Source organism: Fulmarus glacialis, unplaced genomic scaffold (genome assembly GCF_000690835.1).
Source record: "Fulmarus glacialis isolate BGI_N327 unplaced genomic scaffold, ASM69083v1 scaffold39965, whole genome shotgun sequence".
NCBI classification, from domain to species: domain Eukaryota; kingdom Metazoa; phylum Chordata; class Aves; order Procellariiformes; family Procellariidae; genus Fulmarus; species Fulmarus glacialis.
In genome coordinates, this window is record NW_009214718.1 from 60,558 (window position 1) to 83,675 (window position 23,118).

The 23,118-nt window shown below is 39.9% G+C and overlaps 1 protein-coding gene across 2 annotated transcripts in view; it reads left to right on the forward strand.

The window, feature by feature from the left end:
• The window catches only part of MBP (myelin basic protein), a 95,848-nt gene that overhangs the window by 23,733 nt on the left and 48,997 nt on the right, over positions 1-23,118 (forward strand). Inside the window, exon 2 of one of the 2 annotated variants that reach the window (XM_009578643.1) lies at positions 9,525-9,615. In XM_009578643.1, coding sequence (XP_009576938.1) covers positions 9,525-9,615 — 91 coding nt within the window. Of the gene's footprint in view, positions 1-9,524; positions 9,616-23,118 lie in introns of those variants that run through there. The other variant, XM_009578644.1, reaches the window with a different exon arrangement.

Sequence of the window (23,118 nt, forward strand, 5' to 3'; positions counted from 1 at the left end):
CAGGCAAATGCAGTGCCATAGAGCCAGTGGTTGGTGGGAGTCTGGGAGAGGGCTGTACTCTCTCCTGTGCATATCTTGACATCCGGTAACTTCTGCACTGAATCATGGTTTGGAATGATGAAAGCCTCCCAAACACACTCCTTTGCAGCCAGCCATTTCTAGGCTGCCCACAGGGAAGTGTTTGAAGAGCTCCCTTGGTGCCTTTGCTTCCTTTGCTGTTCAGTGCGGCTTTGTAAAAGTGCACACACGCGGCTGTGCAGCCCAGCACCCTGCAGAAATCCTTGCGGCATTGCTTTGAGGCAAGTTTATAGTGCTGCTGAGTGCCGTGCTGTACCATTGCAGTGTGTTCCCCATAGAGAGCTGCCACCTCTTTTACCTCCCTTCTCTCTTCCTGTGGTTAAAAGGGGCAAATCAACAGGTTTACTGCCACTGACAGGCCTGTATAGACCCCTAAGGAGAATTCAAGGCTGAGGGTCTCAGTGGCAAGCGTTTTGCTTTTTATTCATTACAAACTGCCAGACTCAAACCTGCAATATGAGAAGTTCAATGTACAAGGTTGAAAGGCGATTTTTGCCTGAAAAAAGCCCAAAATAGTTGTAATCCTCTCTCCTTGACTAGTGGATTGTTATTTTGCACTTTTTTTAATGGTCATAGTTTTGTTGGGTTTTTTTGCTCTTAACTATTGTGCATCATTCTGTAACTAGTTGCTAGTTTTTGCATCTCTGTTTCGCTTTTAGTATAAATGGAGTATTCAGATGCTTAGATGACCATTTTTATCTTTTTCTGCTGTATCAGATACCTATATGAATTCTTTTCGGATTTTATCGATATGCTAGAATACAGAAGTGGTTTCATTAGCAGAAGGAAACAGGATTGCTTTTGTACACTTTTTTTTATTATTACCTTCAGAAAGACCTCAGGTGGCGGCATTTGAAAATTACTAGCCTGCTGGGGTTAGGCACTGCCCTCGTTCAATGTATTTATAAAACCCTTAAGGAGATACACTCAGAGTTGAGGCTGCAGCATCAATGTTGTGTTTATGACTTAAACCACATCCTTTTCCTGAAAAAATAGTGTGAAATATTTGTAATTGTTCTGCATGTGGCTAAAATGAGTGCTCAAAGGAAAGTAAACTGGCAAACAGTCTAGATAGGATAAAGGTAATGAGTGGACTGTGAAAGCATCAGTATTAATAGCTGTCATTCTTCAGACTATTCTGGAAATCTGCTTAAACACCTTTTGTAAAAGAGACTTACTATTGTGCTTGATGTCCAAAGTGCCTATTTTTGGTTTTGTTCATCAAGTATTATGGTTCCTTGTTGACTCATTAGGTCAAGAGCTGCATCCATCAGTGTGCCTGCCAGATGCTGTTTGCAGTGGCACTGTAGAAAAACCACCTGGGTTCAAAGCAGGCAGCGCATGTGCTTTAGTAACGCTAGTTTCAGGTCAAGTGTTCTGGAGGCTGTCAAAACGCAGTGTGTTCGCAAATGCGGTTTTGATCCTTATATTGATCTTCACGGTTCTGTATTGTGTGTGCCACTGCGCTGCTTGTTCAGCTGATGTGGTGGTGGTTGCCCTGCTCTATAGGACTGGGGTGGGATTGGTAGAGGAAATGGCAAGTTATAGCTCTGTCCATACTTGTCTGAATTTTATGTGATTCACCTTCAGGTTTCCTGTGTATGGTTTCAGGATTAATGTGCACAGAGCGAAAGACACGTGACGGGATTCTTGCTTCAAATTGAAAATATTGACCCAGAGCATATTTTTGTGTCTTGTCTTAACTTGTTTTGCAAATTCCTTACTGTTTTATGAGAATTCCCGATTCTGGCAGCATCTTAGAGTACCTACAGAGTAACAGGTCACTCGCATAGCTTTTCCTCTCCCTCTGGCACTATGTATAGGGTACATGAGTTTGGGTTTGTTGGTTTTTTTCAGTTCACAGTATTCGTGGGAAAACCCTGATTCTTGCACAAGGTTGTCTGTCCTGTTTTTTATTTTGGTTTTTTTCCCAAATGAACTCTGTCACTTTAGCACCTTGCTCCCAAATGCAATTAGCCTGTGTCAGTGGTATGAACACAGTAATGTAGTCGTTTGTTTTCTCCGTATCGCATGCTTGAACCTCCCTCCTCAGCATTGGGGTACCTTATGGACTAATGAATGTTGACTAGTAGTACACTGCAGATCTATTAGTTATCTTTATCTGTTACATTCTGAGCAGAAGAGATTTTAGTTCAATTATAAAATATGAGAACCCCAGTGTGGTCAAGAACCTTTTCTCAAAATGAAACAGAATTGCTATAAAGGCAAGATAAATTAACCCGATGTGTAAGAACTTCTCCACAAACAGAAGTAGTTTTTAAATGCCCTTCATAAATAGAGGGAAGCACATAGTAAAACAGTGTGGAACTGGTAATGGGGAATGTAGCAAATTTTTGAGTTGGAATTCAGTGTTTTTTACTGCAACTCCTCAGTATCTTAATGTTTTAAAATGGAAAATGCATTTCTTCAAAGACCTGGATAATGTGTTTGAGGCATCTTAAACCTTTTTCAAAGGGTCTTTGTCTGTTTTGGGGGTTAGTGATGGGATCCTTTTGTTGAAACTTCTTTTGAAATTCTCCCTTGGTGACATTAGCAGCAGTAGCACTGTACTGTTGAAGCTGAGAGGAACAGAAAACTGTCCTTGGAAGACTCTAGCCCTCTCTCTTTCCATCGCTCTGTCATTTTTTTCATTCTTGTACCTTACATCTCAAATAAGATTTTGACACGTGCACAGGAACATAAGAATAATTACTTTATATAGAAGTTATTGAGTAGAGAATATTTTGAGTATTGCATTTTAGAAACTGAATGCAAAGAATCTGTAGAAGTGAAAATTAAACTGAGAACATAAGGTATACTGGAAAACTGGAGATAATGATTGTGTTTAGCTTGCTGTTTGAAAGAGTGATTTTATTTATCTGAAAATTAATGGGAAAATTTGAATCCCTTTCGTGACTGGTGGGGACTGAAGAAGGAACTAATGTAAGAGTGCCTGGAACACTTTCAAGGGCTTGAAGCTGTAGAGATAACATGAGCCTAGCTTCAGCCTGGCATAACCCTGTTCTGAATGATGGGTTTAGTCTTGCTCGGGGGAGTATGAATTAGCCAGTATGGTGTTGTTAAAATTCACCATTCATGTTCTGTGCAAGAAGCCTGGTGCTTGCTGGTATGTGTATGAGTTTATGTATTAATGGAAAGAGGGTTGGAAAATCTCCACAGTTAAGAAGAATTAATGGGTGAGTTCAGGAAGATGTTTGAACATCCTCGTTAATGCAGGTCCAGGAGATCTCTGCCCACCTGAAGAGGGCCAACTGCCATTCCATAAATTCTTGCTGTTGATAAGGGTTGTCCACAGCATCTGTTCGGTTGTGTTAAGCTGTGCCTGTACAAATCCTCACAGTGGACAGGAGCTAAAAACTTTGAGACTGAAGGCCTCTGAGGAGAAAATAACAAGGAACTTCTCCAACTTTCATGATAGCAATGTTGTTAGTACTTAATCTGGGGATGCAGAACACAAGGCAAAAGTGACAAAGAAAATTATCCCCGTTAAGAATGACTTATATCCTGTCCTGCCGATTGCAGCAGTATTTGGTATTTAGAGGAATGTTTGTGTGTTTGATGGCCTTAGATACATCGCTCTTCATCATGTTCCTGTCACATTTTTGAAGGAGCACACATCCGTGACTTAAAGATTTTATTTTTTTTTTTTATTTCCTTGGAATTCTGTGGAATATCAGCGCTGTTGGAAGAAGCAACGTATATAATGTCCTAAAGGTGTACTATAACCTGAACATCATACATACATTACGTGAATGTTAAATGAAAGCCAGCTTTGCATGATAGAATTCAGGTGAATATCACTGCAGAAGTGGAAGAAGAGGAACATTTTGCTGAGTTCTTCAGCTAAGTCTGGAGTTGCATGATCTAATGCTATGGATACAGTTTAGATTATTAAGATTTTTACTGCCTGCAACAATTTACCCTTTTCTATTCTTCCTGTTGTGGTTTAACCCAGCAGGCAGCCAAACACCACACAGCCGCTTGCTCACTTCCCCAGCCCCTCCCGCCCCGTGGGATGGGGGAGAGAATCCGAAAAAAAAAAAAAAGTAAAATTCATGGATTGAGATAAAGACAGTGTAGTAGAACAGAAAAGGAAGGGAAAATAATAATAATTATTAGAATATTCAAAATGAGTGATGTACAATGCAATTGCTCACCACCTGCCGACTGATGGCCAGCCAGTTCCCGAGCAGCGATCGCCCCTCCCCGACCAACCCCCAGTTTATGTACTGAGCATGATGTCATACGGTATGGAATACCACATTAGTCAGCTGAGTCAGCTGTCCTGGCTGTGCTCCCTCCCAGCTTCTTGTGCACCTGGCAGAGCATGGGAAGCTGAAAAGTCCTTGACTAGCGTAAGCGCTGCTTAGCAACAGCTAAAACATCAGTGTGTTATCAACATTCTTCTCATACTAAATCCAAAACACAGCACTATACCAGCTACTAGGAGGAAAATTAACTCTATCCCAGCCAAAACCAGGACACTTCCAAAATGGAGACTTGCCGCCAGACAAATCTGGTTTTATCCACTAGAAACTCTTGTCTGTCTTTTGAGGTGGTGTCTGTTGTTTATCTTAATTTTGTAAATCTAGTGTAGAGGAGGAATCAAGTGTTTTACCATGCCCCCAGTTCTGCCAGGTCTTGTGGAGGTAAGTGGTTGAGTGCAGGGAAGGTAACGTGCTATGGACAGGAATGAATGAATGAGAGAAGGAACTGGAGAAATGGCTATGCTCCCAAAGCAGCAGTTTGTGTACAGAGTCTGTGGTGTCTTGCTGCATTTAGAACTTTTGATGTCGGTGTGCTACTTTTCTGAAAATAAAGGAAATTTCACTCTGTTTTTATTTGTGCCGTTGGGATGGACCTAAACATATACTAGCTAAGTACGTAATAAGAAAACAGAACAGATCGTAAAAAGCAGGAAAGAGAGCACAGACAATACGAATCTCTGCTTCAGGTTGGATTTCTTTAATTCTCTTTTAGATATAACACTAACGCTTCTTGAATAATTGTTTAGTTTCTGATGAGAAGTTTTAGCTTTTCTGTGTGTCTTTCCTTTGCAAAATGAAGTCATTGAGTAACAGCTTTATGGTTAAAGGAAAAGAAACAAGCCCTTCCTAACTAGCATGCAAAACTGGCAAAGTAGTTAAGAAGCTGGCTTGAATACTCCAGAGTGTAACTTTCCATTTCCAAGTCCTATGTTTTCTTGAGGAAATAGCTGCTTCAGTAAATGTAATACACTTCACTGCACTTCTTAGCCTGGTCTGTTACTGTAGTGCCTGCAGAACACAGGTCATTATAACTCAGCATTTCTTAATATAGAATCATTAAGGTTGGAAAAGACCTCTAAGATCATCGAGTCCAACCGTCAACCCAACACTACCATACCCACTAAACCATGTCCCTAAGCACTTCATCTACACGTCTTTTAAATACCTCCAGGGATGGTGACTCCACCACTTCCCTGGGCAGCCTGTTCCAAGGCCTGACCACTCTTTCAGTAAAGAAATTTTTCCTAATGTCCAATATTTCTCGTTTAGGTAAAGATCATCTAAGTACACACTGATAGCAGCAAAATACAAATAACTTTGCTTCTTGCACTAATGGGTGTATATATAGCCAAAACATGATTTTTGATACTGCTATTCGTTTGTCTCAAATATTTTGATAGCTACCTGTTATTTGTATATTTACCTATCAAAATTGTAAAATGTTGTGTAATATGGAAACTGTGGTGTTCACTTGGTGGATAATGGGAAAAGAGGTGAACTGAGTCGCAAGGCATTAGTCAGCAGCTACAATGGGAAGCTGGGCCAAAAATGTCTTGTAAAACTGTGGCAGATTATAATGCAATTTCTAATTTTTATCTGGGCTAGGTCAAGGGCAGCTGTATATGTACATATTCATATATATACAGTTGCAGTATATATGTACATCTTATTTTGTTGCTGTTTTATAAAATCATAGAAGTCTTTCTAATCTGTGACCAGCTGTTACGATGCAGTAGATGCTGGCTTGCTACTTTGGTGTTTTATGGTATTTTGGAACACGAGCGGCCCGATTCATGTAAGAAATGCAACTCCAGTGTGCTTTGGTAGTGATCTTGGTGCTTTGTGGTTTCTCTCCCGATGTCAGAACGCCTGTAGAACAGAGCATGTCCTCCTCCCTCTTTCTGAAGTACAGGTTGGAGGCCTTAGTTCAGAGAAGGGTCTAAGCACACTGAGAATGCCCATCTCATCTCAAGAAACTTGACGTGAATTCCAGTTTAATGCTAATTCTTGTGGTGGTCGAAGAGATGCTTTTTGGGGAGAGAGTGAGTTTTTGTGAATTTGGGCCTATACAATATTTACTTCATGCTAAAATCGGGTGTAATCTATAGTTTTTGGGAACTGATACTGTAAAATAAACCTATTTTGCCCATCACTTCTGAAATTGCATTAAGTGCCCAATCTGAAAGTAAGAGCTAGATAGAATTACATTTACTATGTTATGCACAAAGGGCCTTTATTTTATAACCAACCATAAGCACTTTGCAACTGCAGGTAAAGAATCCCTCTTGGCACAGGCAGTGTAAGGGAATGTGTGTTCTGTTTTTTCTGTTCATTGATAGAGACACTTAAGAATTTTTAGGACATTGGAAGAAAGAATTAAGCAACTGGCTAAATCTTGTCTTTTAAAATGCTATTTTATAATATAACTTGTTTTAGAGCACCTGGATCATCGATTGTTCTTTTGCAGTGATTTTTCTTGTATTGTTTTTGGTAAATGAATATTAGATATGCCAGTCATAATGTGTCATGTAAATTTTTTACTGCAAATAATAAAGCAAAAGAAATCTTTTTAAAGTTTATGTTTTGTGTAAGAAGCCATGCCAAGTAGATTTACATCCAACCATGCACTGTCATGTTTTAGACTGATATATCACACAACTTTCCTGTCAATGTCTTGGAGTTGACATCTGTCAACACCAACATTGTGGCTTATCCAGGGAGCAGACAGCACAGCTGCTGTTTAGTTCTCCCCAGTGATTTAACTCGAACCAAAATATCTCAGGGCTCAGTTTTTCTGATTTCCCTGAGGCTGCCAAAACCATGGTTTTAAAGTAAGGGATGCGAACATCTCCCTAGTAAGAACTTGGAGTGACAACTTGTTTCATAGACACCGCTGAGTATCTGTTGGATAGTGTTTTGTTGCTACTGCTCTTGATGCCTTGCAGCAGGTTTCAGACGCTTTCAGTCATTTCCCAACAGAAACAAGAGCATGGGGAACAGCCATCCCTCTCCTCCTACACCACCAGCTTTACCATATACTAAATACGATGGAATACATTTGAAAATGAAGCTAACAAGCACTATCTTTACAAAACCTAGAGCAATAGGTCTGATGAGGAGTTCAGCTGTCCCCTTCATCTGGGAAAGCCCTGCACTTGCTTTGATCATCTAATTGTATGAATTTTGTCTCATCCACGATGGCACAATTTTTAGTGGCTTTTTGCTTTGAGGTTGGCTCGCTCTGCTGTAGCAGATGTCCTCTTCTGCTTTTTTCAGAGTTGAAGGCTGCTATCCAGATATCTCTTTCTACAAAGAAGATGTAGTTGAGTTGCTGCTCACTGTAGAGCAATTAAAATAGGATGGAGAACCCAAATTCAATATGCAGCTTACTGAATCAGTGGCCTCTACATGCAAGTGGTTCTGTAAACCAGTACAGATGCTGTGGACCTTGGCATGTGTCCCTTGTGTGTGTGGACAGCACCTAACGCATTGCAAACTGGGTGGTTCCACAACTTACAAATTATATCTGCGGGGACAGGGCTCAAGTATTTGTGATCAGCACAAAGTTGTTTACCCAAAGCAAGTTGTCTCCCAGCATAGCCACTGCTGGTTTCTGACTGCATCCCGCCATTTTCCCGAGGGACACTAGTTAACCCAAACTGAGGTGAGCATCTGCTAAAACTGACTGTCTCCTCAGCTTTGAGAGATACATAGCTGATGGGTTTTCTGCATGGGATGCTCAGGTTGGTGCCTCGAGGGAGTGCAGAATCCTTTCTCTTCTGCAGGTGTTTCTGCCTTTGAAGCATAGTTTCTCCTTTCTTTCCTGTTCTCTTTGCTTTCTCTAATTCTTGTCTGTTGCTGTGTGACACCAGTAGACTTCCTAGGTCTTTCTTTCATTTTTTCCTGACAAAGCTTGATGTCTTGCTTCAAAGTCTCTTGAGTTTACGTGCCTTAAGTTTGTACTCCTGTGTTCTATAGGGAGGTTGACAGACTTAGTCTACCTGTCGTCTTGTATCTTCTGTGTGGTTATTAATAAGGGGAAATAAGAGACTACTTACAGTTTGGAAGTGTGCTATGTTTCTGAGGGCAGAACCAGTAATTTTCATGGTCAGATTGTATAGCAGTATTTTCAAAACGTAAGTCAGAATTTGAATTGTACAAAGGTAGTTTCTCCAAAACACCACAGAAAGTCTTCTGAATGAGCATGTACTTGAATACAGCAATATCTGTCCTTTAAAAAGCATAGACATACTACATTTCTCTTTTTTTTCCTTCCTCAACTGGAAAGAGTCAACTTTTTCCAGTAATATTTAATATTGCATCAGTCATATCATATTCATTGCTCAGCAGTTGAGTGTATATGCAGTTTATTGTCTACGTTGCTACAAGCATGCATATACATTTCTCTTGAGTACCAAAGTAAAACATTTTGAAAACATGAGTTATTTTTTCTTTAGTAGCAATATAAATATTTAAAACTCCATGTTTCACAGGTTATGTTTTCTTCAGTCTTTTCTGTCTAGGGAATGAAATGCTTTGATTTCTGGCAATTTAAGTGCTGAAGCTCTTGACTTATCTCTGGGCCCAGTCTAACACCAGGTAGCTAGTTGGCAGATTTGTTTCAGAAATAGATAATTACTTGTGCTTTAAACAGTAAGTACATAAGTTGGTTAAAGACTTGAAGGTGGCTGCTCCTAAGCAACAGTAGTTCTCTCTAGCTCACTTACCTTTGCTCTGTAAGGAGATATATTTGTGCACTATCTTCTGATCTCTTGGTTCACTAAGTCAACAATGGAAGATGTCAATAGAAAGAAAATGAGATATGAGGAGGAAAGGTGGAAACTTACAAGTCTGTCACGGTTTTTAAGATGTGTGTTTATCTAGATGTCTTCTTTAGTCCTCCATTTTATGTCCTCTAGTCAGATTAAAACAAACTCAAAAAAAAAAAATCTGTGTTTTTTGAGAGTATTTTCGCTCAATATTTTGCAAAACCTGATATATATATATGAGAAATAGTAAAGATACCAAAACCCTCTGTATTAATGCTTCCGTATTCATTAAGAATGTAACGTGTGCATAATTAAGAAGTTTGAAGAATGTTTATGCTTGATAACGATAAAGGAACACCTAATCTGAAGAAATGTTTTTGTTTTACAGAATACTGAAACCAAGGTGGAGGAAGCAGCTAAAGAGAGTCCGAAAGCAGCCAGACTAACACAGCAGTCTTCAGAGGATAATGAAGTATTTGGTGAGTTACTCAAGACAACTGGAAAACGTTATTTGATCTGTTAGTTCAGAAAAGAGAATTCCCACAAAGTCCTTGTGATCTACTTAATGTTGGTGTATGGCATCTGGGTGCGGGCTGTACAGTTCCACAGAGACCTGGAAAGGTGGAGGAAGGGACCAAGAAGAAAACAAAGACGGATCAAAGGTTTAAAATAAACCATCTCTGAAGAAAGATTTGTGGTTGGTTACCACAGAGAAGAAAGATTGAATGCGAGTCTTCAACAAAATTAAAGATGTATGCAGTAAGAACAAAAATAAACTTTTCTCTCTCCGTGATGGATAGGACAAGCAATGAATTCTTTAAATTGCAGAAAGAAAGATTTGATTAAATATTGGGAAGGGGGGGAATCCTAAAATGAATACTAAAACATTGGGATGCATCATCTGGAAAGTGTGGAGATTTACCATTGTGGGCCTTTAAAAACAGGTTACACAAGTAACTGTCTAAACTGATGTAGTTCATCTTGAGGCAGAAGGATAGACTAGATAACCTTTGAGGATACTTGGAGGCCTAGATTTTAGATGAGCTCCTCTTGATAGTTTTCTGTGAATTCCTCCCCCTCCTCCACTCCCCCCCTTCCCCCATAGGTTTTGCTGGTAGTTTTATTATATGATCTGAAAGCTGTATTTGGCCTTTTCTTCTGCGTTAAGATTCAGAAGAGAGCCAGGGAAACCTTATTATTCCAACTTTATGTTGATTTTATGCTAGTAGAACTCCAATAAAAAAGCAGTAGTCTAACATTAGGATCATAGAATCATTAAGGTTGGAAAAGACCTCTAAGATCTTCAAGTCCAACCGTCAACCCAACAACACCATGCCCACTAAACCATGTCCCGAAGCGCCTCATCTACACATTTTTTAAATACCTCCAGGGATGGTGACTCTACCACTTCCCTGGGCAGCCTGTTCCAAGGCCTGATCACTCTTTCAGTAAAGAAATTTTTCCTAATGTCCAGTCTAAACCTCCCTTGGCACAACTTGAGGCCATTTCCTCTCATCCTATCGCTTGTTACTTGGCAGAAGAGACCAACCCCCACCTCGCTACAACCTCCTTTCAGGTAGTTGTAGAGCACGGTAAGGTCTCCCCTCAGCCTCCTCTTCTCCAGACTAAGCATTGATGCAGGAGAGGTGAGGGCAAGGCTGAAAGTTTATTAGTTGATGTAATATTTAGCTCCATTATGTTTTGGAGTGGAAACTCAAAATCTGCAGAAGTCATGTGGATTTTATTAAGGCTGACTAGTGTGAAAACTGTTGGATGAGTCAACTATTTATGAATACAGTAGGGATTTTTTTTCTTTCAAGATACAAAAGGAATGGAGCATGAATTATTAAATCTCTTATTATATATGGATACAATGCTTGTGGGCATTTAAACTGGTTTTGTTTAAAGTCAGCTTTCCTCTATGAGATAATGTAGTGTGATTGTCACATGACCTGAATTCCTGGTATGAATGTTTCCAACACTGATCATACAATACCAGCATCTGAAGAATCCACAAGTGGACTTGAGTGGACTTAAGAACTAGGTTTCAACTTTATTAATTCAGTGGTGAGGCTATTACCTCATTTCCTCTACATCTGGTCCACCAGTTATTTGCAGTAGATGCAGTGTTTCTGGTTATAGAGCCCCACGGCACTGTGTAATGTGCATCTCAAACTGTGTCCTTTCTGAGTTTGGATGTCTCTGGTTTTCCTTTTGTGAGAAGGATAGAGACAGCAAAGGAAGGAGTCCTCCGGCTGCCTCTTTCTACCAGCAAAATCTCAGGCTTTTAAACTTTTTATCTATTCTGATCACTATCCCCAAGTACAAGTGAGCTAAACCAGTAGTTAGTCAAGCCTGCGGTCCATATGGGAACTGTGAACTTAAAAAATGGGAATTAAAAACCATGAAGCAGGCTTAAACTCACCATCCAGTGATCCATATCCTCACCACAAATTCTTTTACTAATTTAAGAAGGTTGACATGCAGTGTACTACAAGTTCTTTAAAGCTAATGATTTACTAACAAATTGCTAAATATTTCCATGTTCCAAATCTGTGAACGGAACTGCTTACCTAAGATAAGCCAATGATCAACCTTTTGATAACTTGGCACCACAAAGAAAATTTCTTTCCAACTCCAAAACCACAAATAGTGTCTTATATCAACCCTTTTACCACTTTACAAATGAAAGTCTGGTTTGTTTGGGTTTTTTAAGATTAGATCAAAATGGCAAAAAAAGAAGAGGAATATGGTGCAAATGGAGTCTGTAATCTTCTGTTTCACCCTGGTCAAGTGAGGAAATGTAAATGGGCTGAAGGTGCAAATGAAACCACTTTGGTGTGAGATGCCCTGGGAGTCAGGGAGGAAATTTTGGCAGATACAGGTTTTATGTCTCTGAGAATGATGCTACTGTATGTACCTCCCTTTCCATGCAGTTCTGGGCAATTTCTTAAGATGTTCAGATTTCATCGCACAGGGGATAAATGGTAAGCTTGAAACAGTTTTCCCTAGGTGAGTTATTTGTTGTCCTGTGACTTAAATGATTAGGTTACAGACCCTGCTCAGTTATTCTCCCTCTGGCTTGATCTATTTCAAGCTATCCCTCATTTCTTTCTTCTTTCTCTCTCCCCAGTGATGCTAATTATAATGAGCATCAAGAATGCATCAGGAGTTGGTTAATTTATAGCTTTAGCTTTGACTAGAATGCCTCTTGTGAAGAATTTTAAATAGCCTCCAGTCTCTTTGAGTGGGTGCAGCGCAGCCTTCCCTTTTCACATAGATCACTGTCTTCTGTGCCTTATTTATTTTTCACAAAGATCACTTTCTCCAGCTTTATCTGGACAATGCCACCCCCTACAGAAAGGTTAGCACAGGCAGCAGAGAAGTCAATTCCTGCCTGACACAGCCACTGAGCCCCCTTCAGAAAAAGGGGCAGCACCCCTTAACTTCTGCCTGCCTTTCCTGCCTCGGTGGGTGGGTGTGCAGCAGGCACTCGAAGGAGTCGGGTCCCCCTGAAAACACTGGCTGTCCCTCTTCGCTGAGCCACCCGGTGGCAGCAACTGCCAGTCCCTGGCGGCCACCAGAGTGCCTGGACTGCCAGGTCAAAGGCTCCTTAGCAAAGGAGATGGAAATTTATTGCTTTGTTCTTGTGTCCCCCCTCTCCAAGGTTGGTATGGTCTTGGACCAGGTGACACTATGATTTATCAGGAGCAGGGAACCTTCTGTACTGTGGACAGCATGGAATAGATGCAATTATTAGATATTATTATACAGAAGATATGTGAGGGAGCTGTGCTGTTTGAATACAGCAATATTTCTTTTGGAAATACTTGCTTCCAGAGTAAATGTGGTTTCTGCAGTCCCTATCAGCTGGGTACAGTTTTGGAGGCAAGCACAGTACTATTGATTGAAGATGTTGTAGTGATAAAGAACCAAGTGTGGAGATCTCTTCTAAGTCTGCTAGATCCAGTAGCTCTCTTTGTAAATACAAGTAAAGATTGATCCACTACTGTGGAGGACCACTTGTGAGTGAACATGAGTGTCTTAGTTCTCTTCTTCCTCTTTATATGAGTTGAATTTGGGAATTACCACTCTGAAGGGTTTTTTTGCATTTCTCCTTAATATTAATTTTTATACTGGTTTATGGCTGAAATGTCCTTATCAACAATGGAGCTGCGTTGTACCAACTGCTTTGCAAAACAAACAAACAAGTCAGGTATGTCCTGTGTTTGAGAGCTCATTCTCAAAGGTGATGAACTTTTTATACAAGAGGATAGAGTGGAGAAATGGAGCAGAAGGGTAAGGATAGGGAGAGGAGAAATCTTGTCTGTACAGTAATGGTATTTGTAACTATGAAATTCTGAATTAACAAGAGTTAGTTTTGTTTGTCCTTGGAAAGGATTTTCTTGTGACACCCAACAGAGTTCTGTTGTCTGATATATACTGAATATGCATCTGTGATGTGGAACTAGAATGTCTTGCTTTGCTACAAACTTCTGTTGAACTTGCACGTAGTCAACATGGTGTCTGTTGCAACCAGTATGTAGTCAGAAAAGGATCGTGAATGACATCTCAGTCCAAGCGAGAGAGGAGAATTGCTGGGTAGAGTGCTATGCATTTCAAGAAACGGATTAGGAGGTGACTGCTGACCTTACTTCCAGAGATAATTTTCAGAAATTTATTACATCCATTGCTGCTCTACAACTGTGAGGCAAAAGCAGGGGGCCAAACTGCCTGTCATTCTGACTGGGAGAGTTGGACCTTCCTTTGATGCAATCCCATATTGCATTAACTTGGAGAAGGACAAATGCAGGTTTTTATTGATACTTTTTTTCCCATAGGGCTGAACTAGCATAAAATCACAAGTAAGGAAAAATCCTCCATGGGGGAACTGTGATATGTTGACAGCATATTCCCCTTTCTGATAGTAATGAAAAGTCCAAGTGTACTAACTTTTCAAGACACAGTAAGTCTTGATCTTCTCAAACAGGAAAGTTTCATTTCTATCTAGTAGATCAGTTCTAAAATTGTATCTGTGGAAGTGGCCATGGTTACTCATGGTTTAGCGCTTTCCAGTGATCCGTGCTGTGTGGCTGGATTTGTACTTGTGGGGTGTTGCGTTTGTTGTTGTCGTTGTGGTTTGGTAGGGGGTTTGTGTGGTTTGTTTTTATAAAAAAGGCAAAATGAACTCCCCCCCCCCCCAAAAAAAAAATCAGAATAGGGGAGCTTTTTTTTTTTCTTTCACTTAAGCAGGAGGTAAGCTCTGTTCCAAGCATGGCAAAGTGACACTGGACACAGCACCATCCGTCATTCTGCTGTTTCTAATTGCAGTGCTGGGTACATCCTGAGGTATCTTTTGTATGCAGAGCTCAGGGATATAGCTAGAAACCGTACATTCAGCACAATTCCACGGCGACCCTGACTGACCCTGATTCATTGCTTATGCTGATGCCTGCTGCTGTGTCCCACGCAGAATGTCCTGTGGATATTTGTATAACCCTACGCAGGTTGAAGAACTTCTATCTCCACGAGATTTCCATCTGTTATAACGGTTTGACAGATGTAGTTATGCTCACCGTTGGCCTCCCTTAACATGGTAGGACAAGGATAGCTGCAGTTGCTGCAGTCACACCACATCCACATGTAGGAATTTCTGGATGCTGTGTATCGGATACCAGTTTTTGGTTTTTTTTTCTTCAGCTGGGGATTTAATGATGGTGTACAAAGCCTATTCTCTGAAAACAATAGGCAGTTTCGACCTCTCACAAATTAACAAGTGCTTGTACAGAATATACTTACAAGGCGGCAATATGTATGATTGTTATATCTGTAATGGATTTCATGTTGTATCCATTTTTGCTTTTTGATTCTTGTTTAAAAAAGGGAGAGGGCAGAATGCAAAAGGAGGAACTGGAAGGCATTTAGCAGCTTCTGGCTGCACAATGCCTTTATCAGGACGTGATTCGGTGGTATCAGGAGCTTGCTAAAAGCTGAGGGTTATTGTAGTTCAGTGACCTTCTTACTGGGAAGCTTCTCTCTTTGTAAACACAATCAATTATGGGACACAAGCTATGACTTTAATGCAAAATAATGGCAAGCTTACACGAAAAAATCAATCCGGTGAGACAGCAAATTGTCCTAAAATAGATGTTATTACCACAGTGCAGTTATTCCCTCTTGCATGAGAGGTAAATGGGGGAATTTAGTCTCCTGTAGTTTTTCATTATAAGCTAAGTAATTATTCTGTTGTTCCAGCTGTCCACATATTTCCACCTTCCTTCACCATCTCTTTCCTTTTCCCAGTTTCTTGTAAGACTTGGCCTGTCTGCTTCCATCCAGAGACCCCTAATTTATCAAAAATACAACAGCAAGACTGGATTAACTTTCTGAGATGGAAAGAATAGATTTACATTTTAACAAAAAAAATGCTTGGCATTTTTTGTGCAGTTGTTGGATCTCAGAAGTAGGGCTGAGACTCTGTTCTTGCAAGATCTTATGTATCATAAAATTCTGTTGCAAACTATGCGTCGGGAAACTTGTGCAGTTTACACATGGACAAGAGAAGCCGAAGGCTAGAAAACTGCTGTGGTGGAAAGAGACCCACAGGATTTCAGAGGCAGCAGTTGGCCAGCTGGTGGGATTTTTTGTTATTTTAGGGTTTGAAGCTTTTTCTGAAGTATAGATATTTGCATTTTGATGTTAATTCTGTGGTTGGTTGGGTTATGGCTCATTTTTATGGGTTTTCTTTTTTTAACAGTAGTATTAAATTTTTTTTTCTTTTTCCTGGCAGCCATCTGATGCTTTAAACAGTAACAGTGGCTCTTGGACATCTAACTAGTTAATATGCCATTATAATTAATGTACTGCTCTACAGTAGCATCTAAACATTTAAGATTACTTTTAATATGGCACTGATGTTTTCTGCAAAATCAGTGCAAAAGCACTTAAGGGCATTTTAACAAGTCTGATCTGGTATGATTTTTCTTTTTTTCTCGTCTGTACCACATGGAAGCTACGTGCATAACAGAGGTTTGGGGTTTTTCTCCTTCTTTCATAGGGACTGGGGTTGTTACTAGATTCGTTAGCGTAGGCAGGGACCTGAGCCAGTGATGCCTGCTGTATTTTTAGCAGTGCAGGGCTGGTGGGCTGCACTGGCTGTAATTAATCAGCACAATAACAGTATAATAAATGACTTATTCACTATTTTAATGCTTGCTATAGAGTGTATAGGATCTGCTGAATTTTTTCCCCTTGTTCATTCAGTAAGAGTGAAGTCTGTATGCGAGATGGGGAGACGCACAATAGGCATTTACTATCCTATTGTTATCCAGAGCACACATTGTAGCTGATTGTAAAAGTGAGGATGGCTAAGGGTGGTCTAATGTCACATGTTGCTGGGCGGTGATATGAGGCCTTTGGCTAATTAGCTAGCCATGAAAACAAGTTACTCCTTTCCCAGTGTATTTTGTCGTCTTTGTCCTGTTAGCAGGCTGCAGCCCAAGGGAGTATTCTGTTTGCACAGAAGAAACAGAGTCCTTAGTGTTCTCTGTCACTGATCCTTATGCACCATCCAGTTTGGTTAAGGCAGGATTTTATCTGTAAATGAATTAAAAGTGTTTCTGAAAGATCTTTATTTTGGGGAAAGTAGCTGGGATGTTGCTGTTGTCCCATTTCCAGTTTTGTTGAGGCTGAATAAACCCTCAGTTCTGGTTTGAGTGAAATGAGAAGCAGAATAGCCCTCCGTGGGCCAGCCGCTCTTCTCTTGTGTTAGCTGAAACAGATGTTGTCATTAAAGTTTAATTATGATGTGACTCACTTTTAATGCAATGGCTAGAAGAGAACCAGAATGAGTTTTTGTACAATCTATTAGGAGAATACGGAAACACCAGCTGAGATGGATAATCCTGTTGTGTCTTAAAAAAAAAAAAAAAAAAAAGAAAGCCACCAACTTTGGCTTCCTGCGTAATAAGAATTATGGAATTTCATTGGGTGATTCCTGGATCAAATCCATAATACCTGATTTGAGCCAGAATAATGTCCTATTGCAAGAATTGTGTAAAAACAGATTCTCCTCAGGCTTTCAGTGGTCAGTTGTCATGGTTAAAAAGAGGCACTTTGCTGGTGGTCTAGCCCCCATAATTACCTCTGATTGTGCGACCAGGCTCCATTAGGCTGCCCATAGCACACGTCATAAGAGAGAGATCCTAACCCAGATTTTTTCTTACCTGAATACAGAAGACAGAAACCAGGGAGAAAGGGGATACAGAGGTAAACATCTTGCCCTCATAAACGCAGTAGGTCAGTATTAAGTTGGTGCTTCCCATCCAGTGTGCTGTTGACTGGATGAAATTTCAATTCCTTTTAATTCCTTGTCAGGATCAGATAGGCCTGAGAAGTTCTGGCTTGGATTTCTTAATGGTACTTCCCACTGACACCCCCATTTGAGCCTCGTTCATTGGCAATATTGTAATTAGCTCTATTGACTTTGGCGAAACTATGAAGGTAGTGAGTTGAGCTTAAAAATCCATCAACCTGTCCTTCCAGCATTAAAGGGGTGGGCTGGAGTATGAAAAGAGCTGTGGATTTTCTTATGTTCAAGTTGTTGCCTGAAGAGCGTGGGAGGGTGGCGAGAGAGGCGTTGTAGCTGCATCCCCTCGTCCAGCAGCAGCTCTTCTGCGAAAGTATCAGACTTGGTATGTGATTGGTGTTGCTCTGGAAGGGAGAGCCAAGCAGCAGTAAGCCCACCGTGAAAGGATTATGAAAGTAGAGAATGACAGCATATTGTAAGCACCCCGTGCATGCTGTTTTGGTGGTGACCCTGACAAAATATTTCTATGCTGAGTTAATCTAAATTATTCTTCCGCCTATTGTATGACATTTGCAACAGTCCGCAAGACTGATAATGAATCTGATGGTGGTGAAGAGCGAAAGCAAGAAGAAAGGCAGAGCTTTTGAATGAGTGAACAAAAATTTGCAGGACTTGGCATCTGTCGTCTTCCCCTTGGCACTCCCATCTCTGTACCGTGGAGCTCTGTGAAACTCCAGGACTCCAGTACCATGTCAGGCAGCACATCCAACCCGTACCTGAAGCTCTGGCTTTCTGTTACACATTTGTTCAAGAAGGCTGACTGTGGTTTGGCTTAACTCCATCAAATACATAGCTTGGCAGCACTTGTGCAATAGTTCAGTTTTATGGGCATGACAGTGTCTCTTTAAGTGCTGACAAGGAAGCACAGAGCAGAAATTCACATCTGAGGTATCTGTTTTTGATGAGGAAAATAGAAGTGAAAAGGACTAGTATTTACTGGTGTGTACACACTGGTACTTGTACAGAAACATCCTGGTGGTGACAAGACTGCAGTCGCTTACAAGCCTTGCGAGGAGCAGAGAACAGCCATGATAATGCTGTTCTTTATTTTCAGCCCTGTTCAGAGCAGGCTCCCTCTCTAGAGCCTTCCCTATGGTTTCCTTCCCTGTTGCCAATGAAAAGCTTGGCTTTCTCTAGGCCTTTTAATATTCCCACTTAATTAGAAGGAACCATTTTTCTACTGGATACAAAGTATCTCCATCAAAATAGGAACTTTAAATTAGTCTGTGTCATCTTTTAGTAGCTGTCATCCGTTGTGAATTTTTTTTTCCTTTTTGAGCCTTCTTGCTGTAGCATCTTAAAATTTCTGCTGTGCGTGATATTAATCATGGAAAACTAACAATGTCCCTGGTAGTGCTGACAAGGAGGATTGTAGCAGAAATCAGTATTTTAAAGACTAAACTCAGTTGTTTAAACAAACACATGTATGGATGCTGTTGCAAAAATACTTCTAAATCTCTGTTTATCTCAAGTGACTTCAATAGAAACTGGCTACAGATAAAAGAAATTCACAAGAGTTCTCATTTCTGTTCTGAAAGATCTGTAGTAGGATTTTCTTTTTAACCTTTGCATATGGAAAAGTGATTTAATACGCTGTTGAAACAAAAGCGATAGGTTTTGGACACCTAAGCCACCATGCAACGTTACCATAAATAGACTTGGTTTCACTGAACTCAGTGGAGACAAAATGAAAATATTGATGCTCCTAAAATAGATACTTAACATTTGACAAACTATTACTTCCTTCAAACAAGTGGGCTTCCCTGAATGTTTATCAGGATGTGGTGACTCTATTTGCCTTGATTTATCTGTGCAGGACCTCCTGCTTTTTCAGCACAGTAACTCTACTGATTTCAACAGAGCTATGCGGTGGTTATGCCTGAGTTCCTACCAAGGAAGATGCTCCATCTTGGGTACGTGAAGTCCTTGGCTTGGCTAGCAGGCTTGACGAAGCCATCTTTCGCATCAGGTGTCCTGCACGCTGCTGAGGCAGCTTCAGGCAGAAAGACATTTCCATTTTCTTGTCTGCAGATGCCTTGCAACCCAAACTCAAATGGGAGAAGCAGAGAATTTTAATCTTGAACTGTTGAAGGGCTAAGTTTTAAATGCAGTTCTGACGCTTATTGTTCTGGGTGGACTGAATTTTTTGCAAAGCCTTTTTGGGCGGGATTAGTTCTAGACATTATGTGTTTTGGCCTCCTTCTGCTTCACCTATTCATCAGGTCTAAAATGTTGAGTATTTCATTTTTGTAAGGTAAATTTATGGCATGAGCAGGACTTTTCCACATTAGTAGCACTATTCTGTGACCTTTTACTTTATTTCAAGCTGTCCTTTGTTTTTGTGTGTCACGTTCAATCTTGTATATAAACTGGTCATCCTTAAAATGACCACCAGACCCTCTTGTTTTGTCTCCAGATTTTATTGCTGTGGTATCACATTCCTTCTGCATTTGTCAACACAGGAAATCTATTACAAAATAGGATGAAATGGAAGACTTAAGATGTGTAGATACCAATTATACAGCAAGCCTAATTTCAGTCTGAATCCCCTACTCAGCATTAGATATAAATTCTGAAAGTTTACTTATTTCAGTTTATTTGCCAAAATTTCTTGAAATAATTTTACTGCTCTGTTTCAAAATATCTAATTCCAACATGAAGATCTGAAAAATTTGTTTCAAGATCCATGCTGAAATAAAACCCTCAACCAAGAACTATCAAGATCCCTGAAAAAATGAAAGCTTCCCTCTTCTTTTTCCACCAAATTACTCCACCCTTGCTGTGAGGGATCAGTGGCTGGCCAACACCATTGTGAACTGCACAGCCTACAAAGGGACAATGATAACTAAACAGAGGAACTTCCCCAGATTTCAGCAGAATTAGGAATATGCTTTTAATACTTTGAAATACTATCCAGATTTTGACATATTTACTTTGGTGGATCTGGGCTTAAAGGGAGAATCAGAAGATTGGGCAAAATAACTGTTTTCCCCTTTTTCCTCTGTGACAAATCCCAGCAGAGAGGTGTTACCTCTGTTTCCATATACCAGCAACAGTAAGTCTGGCTTCTATTTCAAAATCAGTGCTCACCTCAATTGTAGTAATTTGTATCTAGTGGCCTGTTTTCAGGACGTGGATTGGAGCCGTCAGTGGGATTGAATCTAATTAACAGGATTTTCTGAAAGTGAGAAGCCCAGGAGGTGAGACTTTTAAATGCATGCATGCTTGGGATTTTTCTTTTTTCCTTTTTAACTGCTCTAAGTGTTTTCATGGTGCACATGATTTTTTTCCTCTATTACTAAAGTACCATAATCCAGGTGCAGACTCATTTCTAGCATTATTTCACATTATTATTCATACTGCAGAAGCACCTGGTCAAGGACTAGGACCTCGCTAAGCCTCTTGATCTATAAATGTAATGGGAAGACTAAGTTGCTCTGTACCTGTTACAGCCAATTTCTGTTTCTCAGAGTAAGTACTGCCTCTGCCAGGCAAACTACTTTTGCACCAAGGAGTGTGTTGCTCTCTAACTGTAGCGCAAGAATCTAGTTGTTCTAGTTTTTGCAGATGAACTGCAGTTTGAGGATGAAGCCTGTTCTACTTCAGAAAACTCAGTAGCAGAGTCGCAACAGCACAATTACTCTATTCCGATGTGCGCTCCATTAGCGCCCTCTCTACATGCTATTTCTGCTCTGGGCAGAGTTACAGCTACAATGTTATACCTGTACCAATATAGTTCTGCTAGTGACTTCTCCCTGAAGGCAAACATTTAAGTTACTTCTCTCTCCAGCCCTTCTCATCAACAGCCTTTTTATATTGACTTGTAATTTTTCTTTCAGTTCTGAATAATTATAAGAGGTGAAAAATGTCTTTCTAGCTTCTGAGTTACATTTTTCCCACCCACTTTTTTTTGTTTAACATATGTGCTGCTTACAAATGTCTCCTGCAGTGAAAATAGGAGGCCTTTTCTAATGTATTTTCTTAGTTCCCTTGTAGAAGGACCCTTTTTAGGACTACCTAAAGTTAAGATACCTATTACGAGGTTTCTGAGTCTGAATGTTCTTGCACGTTATTTTCAAGATTCCAATAAAAAGAAAATAAGAAAAAGAAAGTGTGCAGAGCTGCCCCCTCAAGAAAACAGAAGTGAATGTCTTGAAATCAGCATGTTACTCAAAATCACACACTGCTTTGGCTAGTCATCGTGACTCCTGACCTCTTTGTAATAAAGACATATATTGACATATACAGATATCTGACTTTTCTAGTCAGCTCCCTGTGTTTTTCAGAGTATCTAATCATGTCCTTTATCAGGCCTGAAGTGTGGGAAAAGGCTGAATATAAGCTAGTTGGACATAGGGAGCTATTTAAAATTAGAGCATTTTCTCCACCATCTATGTTAGTCTGCTTATGTTGACATAAGTGTGATACAGCACTGCAACAGAAAGACTTGTATTTTAAGGGCCAGATTCATATTTCAAATATTCTGATTTAAATAAAAATATAACCCCTTTAATTTAACAGGTTTCTTTTCATTGAGGAAGTATAGAAATATTTGATCCTTATGATGGTTTTATTTAGGTGTTTTATTTGCTTTTTTTAATTAGAGAATAAAAAGGGGTTTGATTTGGAGGTTCTCAGTCAGAATGTTGGAAAGGTGTAATTTTTTTTGACCTATAGTGTTAAAAGAAAAAGTATCTGAGCAAAATAATGACATTTTCATCTGAGTGAAATATCATAACATTTCTTGGTTGTAGAACTTCTAATGAGATCAGATCTTTCTGAAAATTGCAGTTAATTTGCATGAAGTGTAGGTTTTTAGAATCCCTCAGAGCTCCTTAAAATGTTGTGGTTACAATAGTGCATTTATTTTAAGGATATTACTTATACACAAAAATAAGGAGTCATGTTAGTAAGCTGTGTTTTCCACGGGGGGGGAGTACAACTCAGATTAGGGGGAGGAATTTGATAAGGCGTATTTGTGTCTTTTTGTGCGCTGTAGATGCATCTATTTAATTCCTAGTGAGGTCTAGGCTGGTTTGTGTGTTAATTCAGAGAACAGTAATGTGCACACAATGGAGATGCATAGGCAATTTCTTCGACTCTCTCAAGCGTAAGTTGGAAAGTGCATTAGTCTTCTGTAGATTTTAGCATGTAGTAGCGATCCGAGTTCTTGCCTATATGCTACTTGTGCTAAAGTCGCATGAATCAGAGGTGGGTTTTTTTAACTAATATATGTATGGGTAAGAGGCTGGGCATTTAATTTTTGAGATTACTGGTAAACAACTTAATGTTTTCAACAAAACAATTCAAGAATCATTAAAGTGCATCACAAGACTATCTTAATGCCTTGAATAGAATATTGTAAAACAAATTTTAAGAGGTCAGAAATAAAAACTCATACATATTCTTAGGAGATGGTAGGAGAGGACAGCATGGAGTAACCTTGTTCTTTGCTACTTGCATTATCTTTGCGTACAGCTTTTTAGTCCAGTGTGTGGGTTTTGAGTGTAGGGGTTTTCCTTGTGTTTTGGAGTGGTTTGGGATTTTTTTTGTCTTGTGTGTTAGTATCTGCTTGTACTAAGAGCCTTGGATCAAATGCACTTACAGGTTTCTG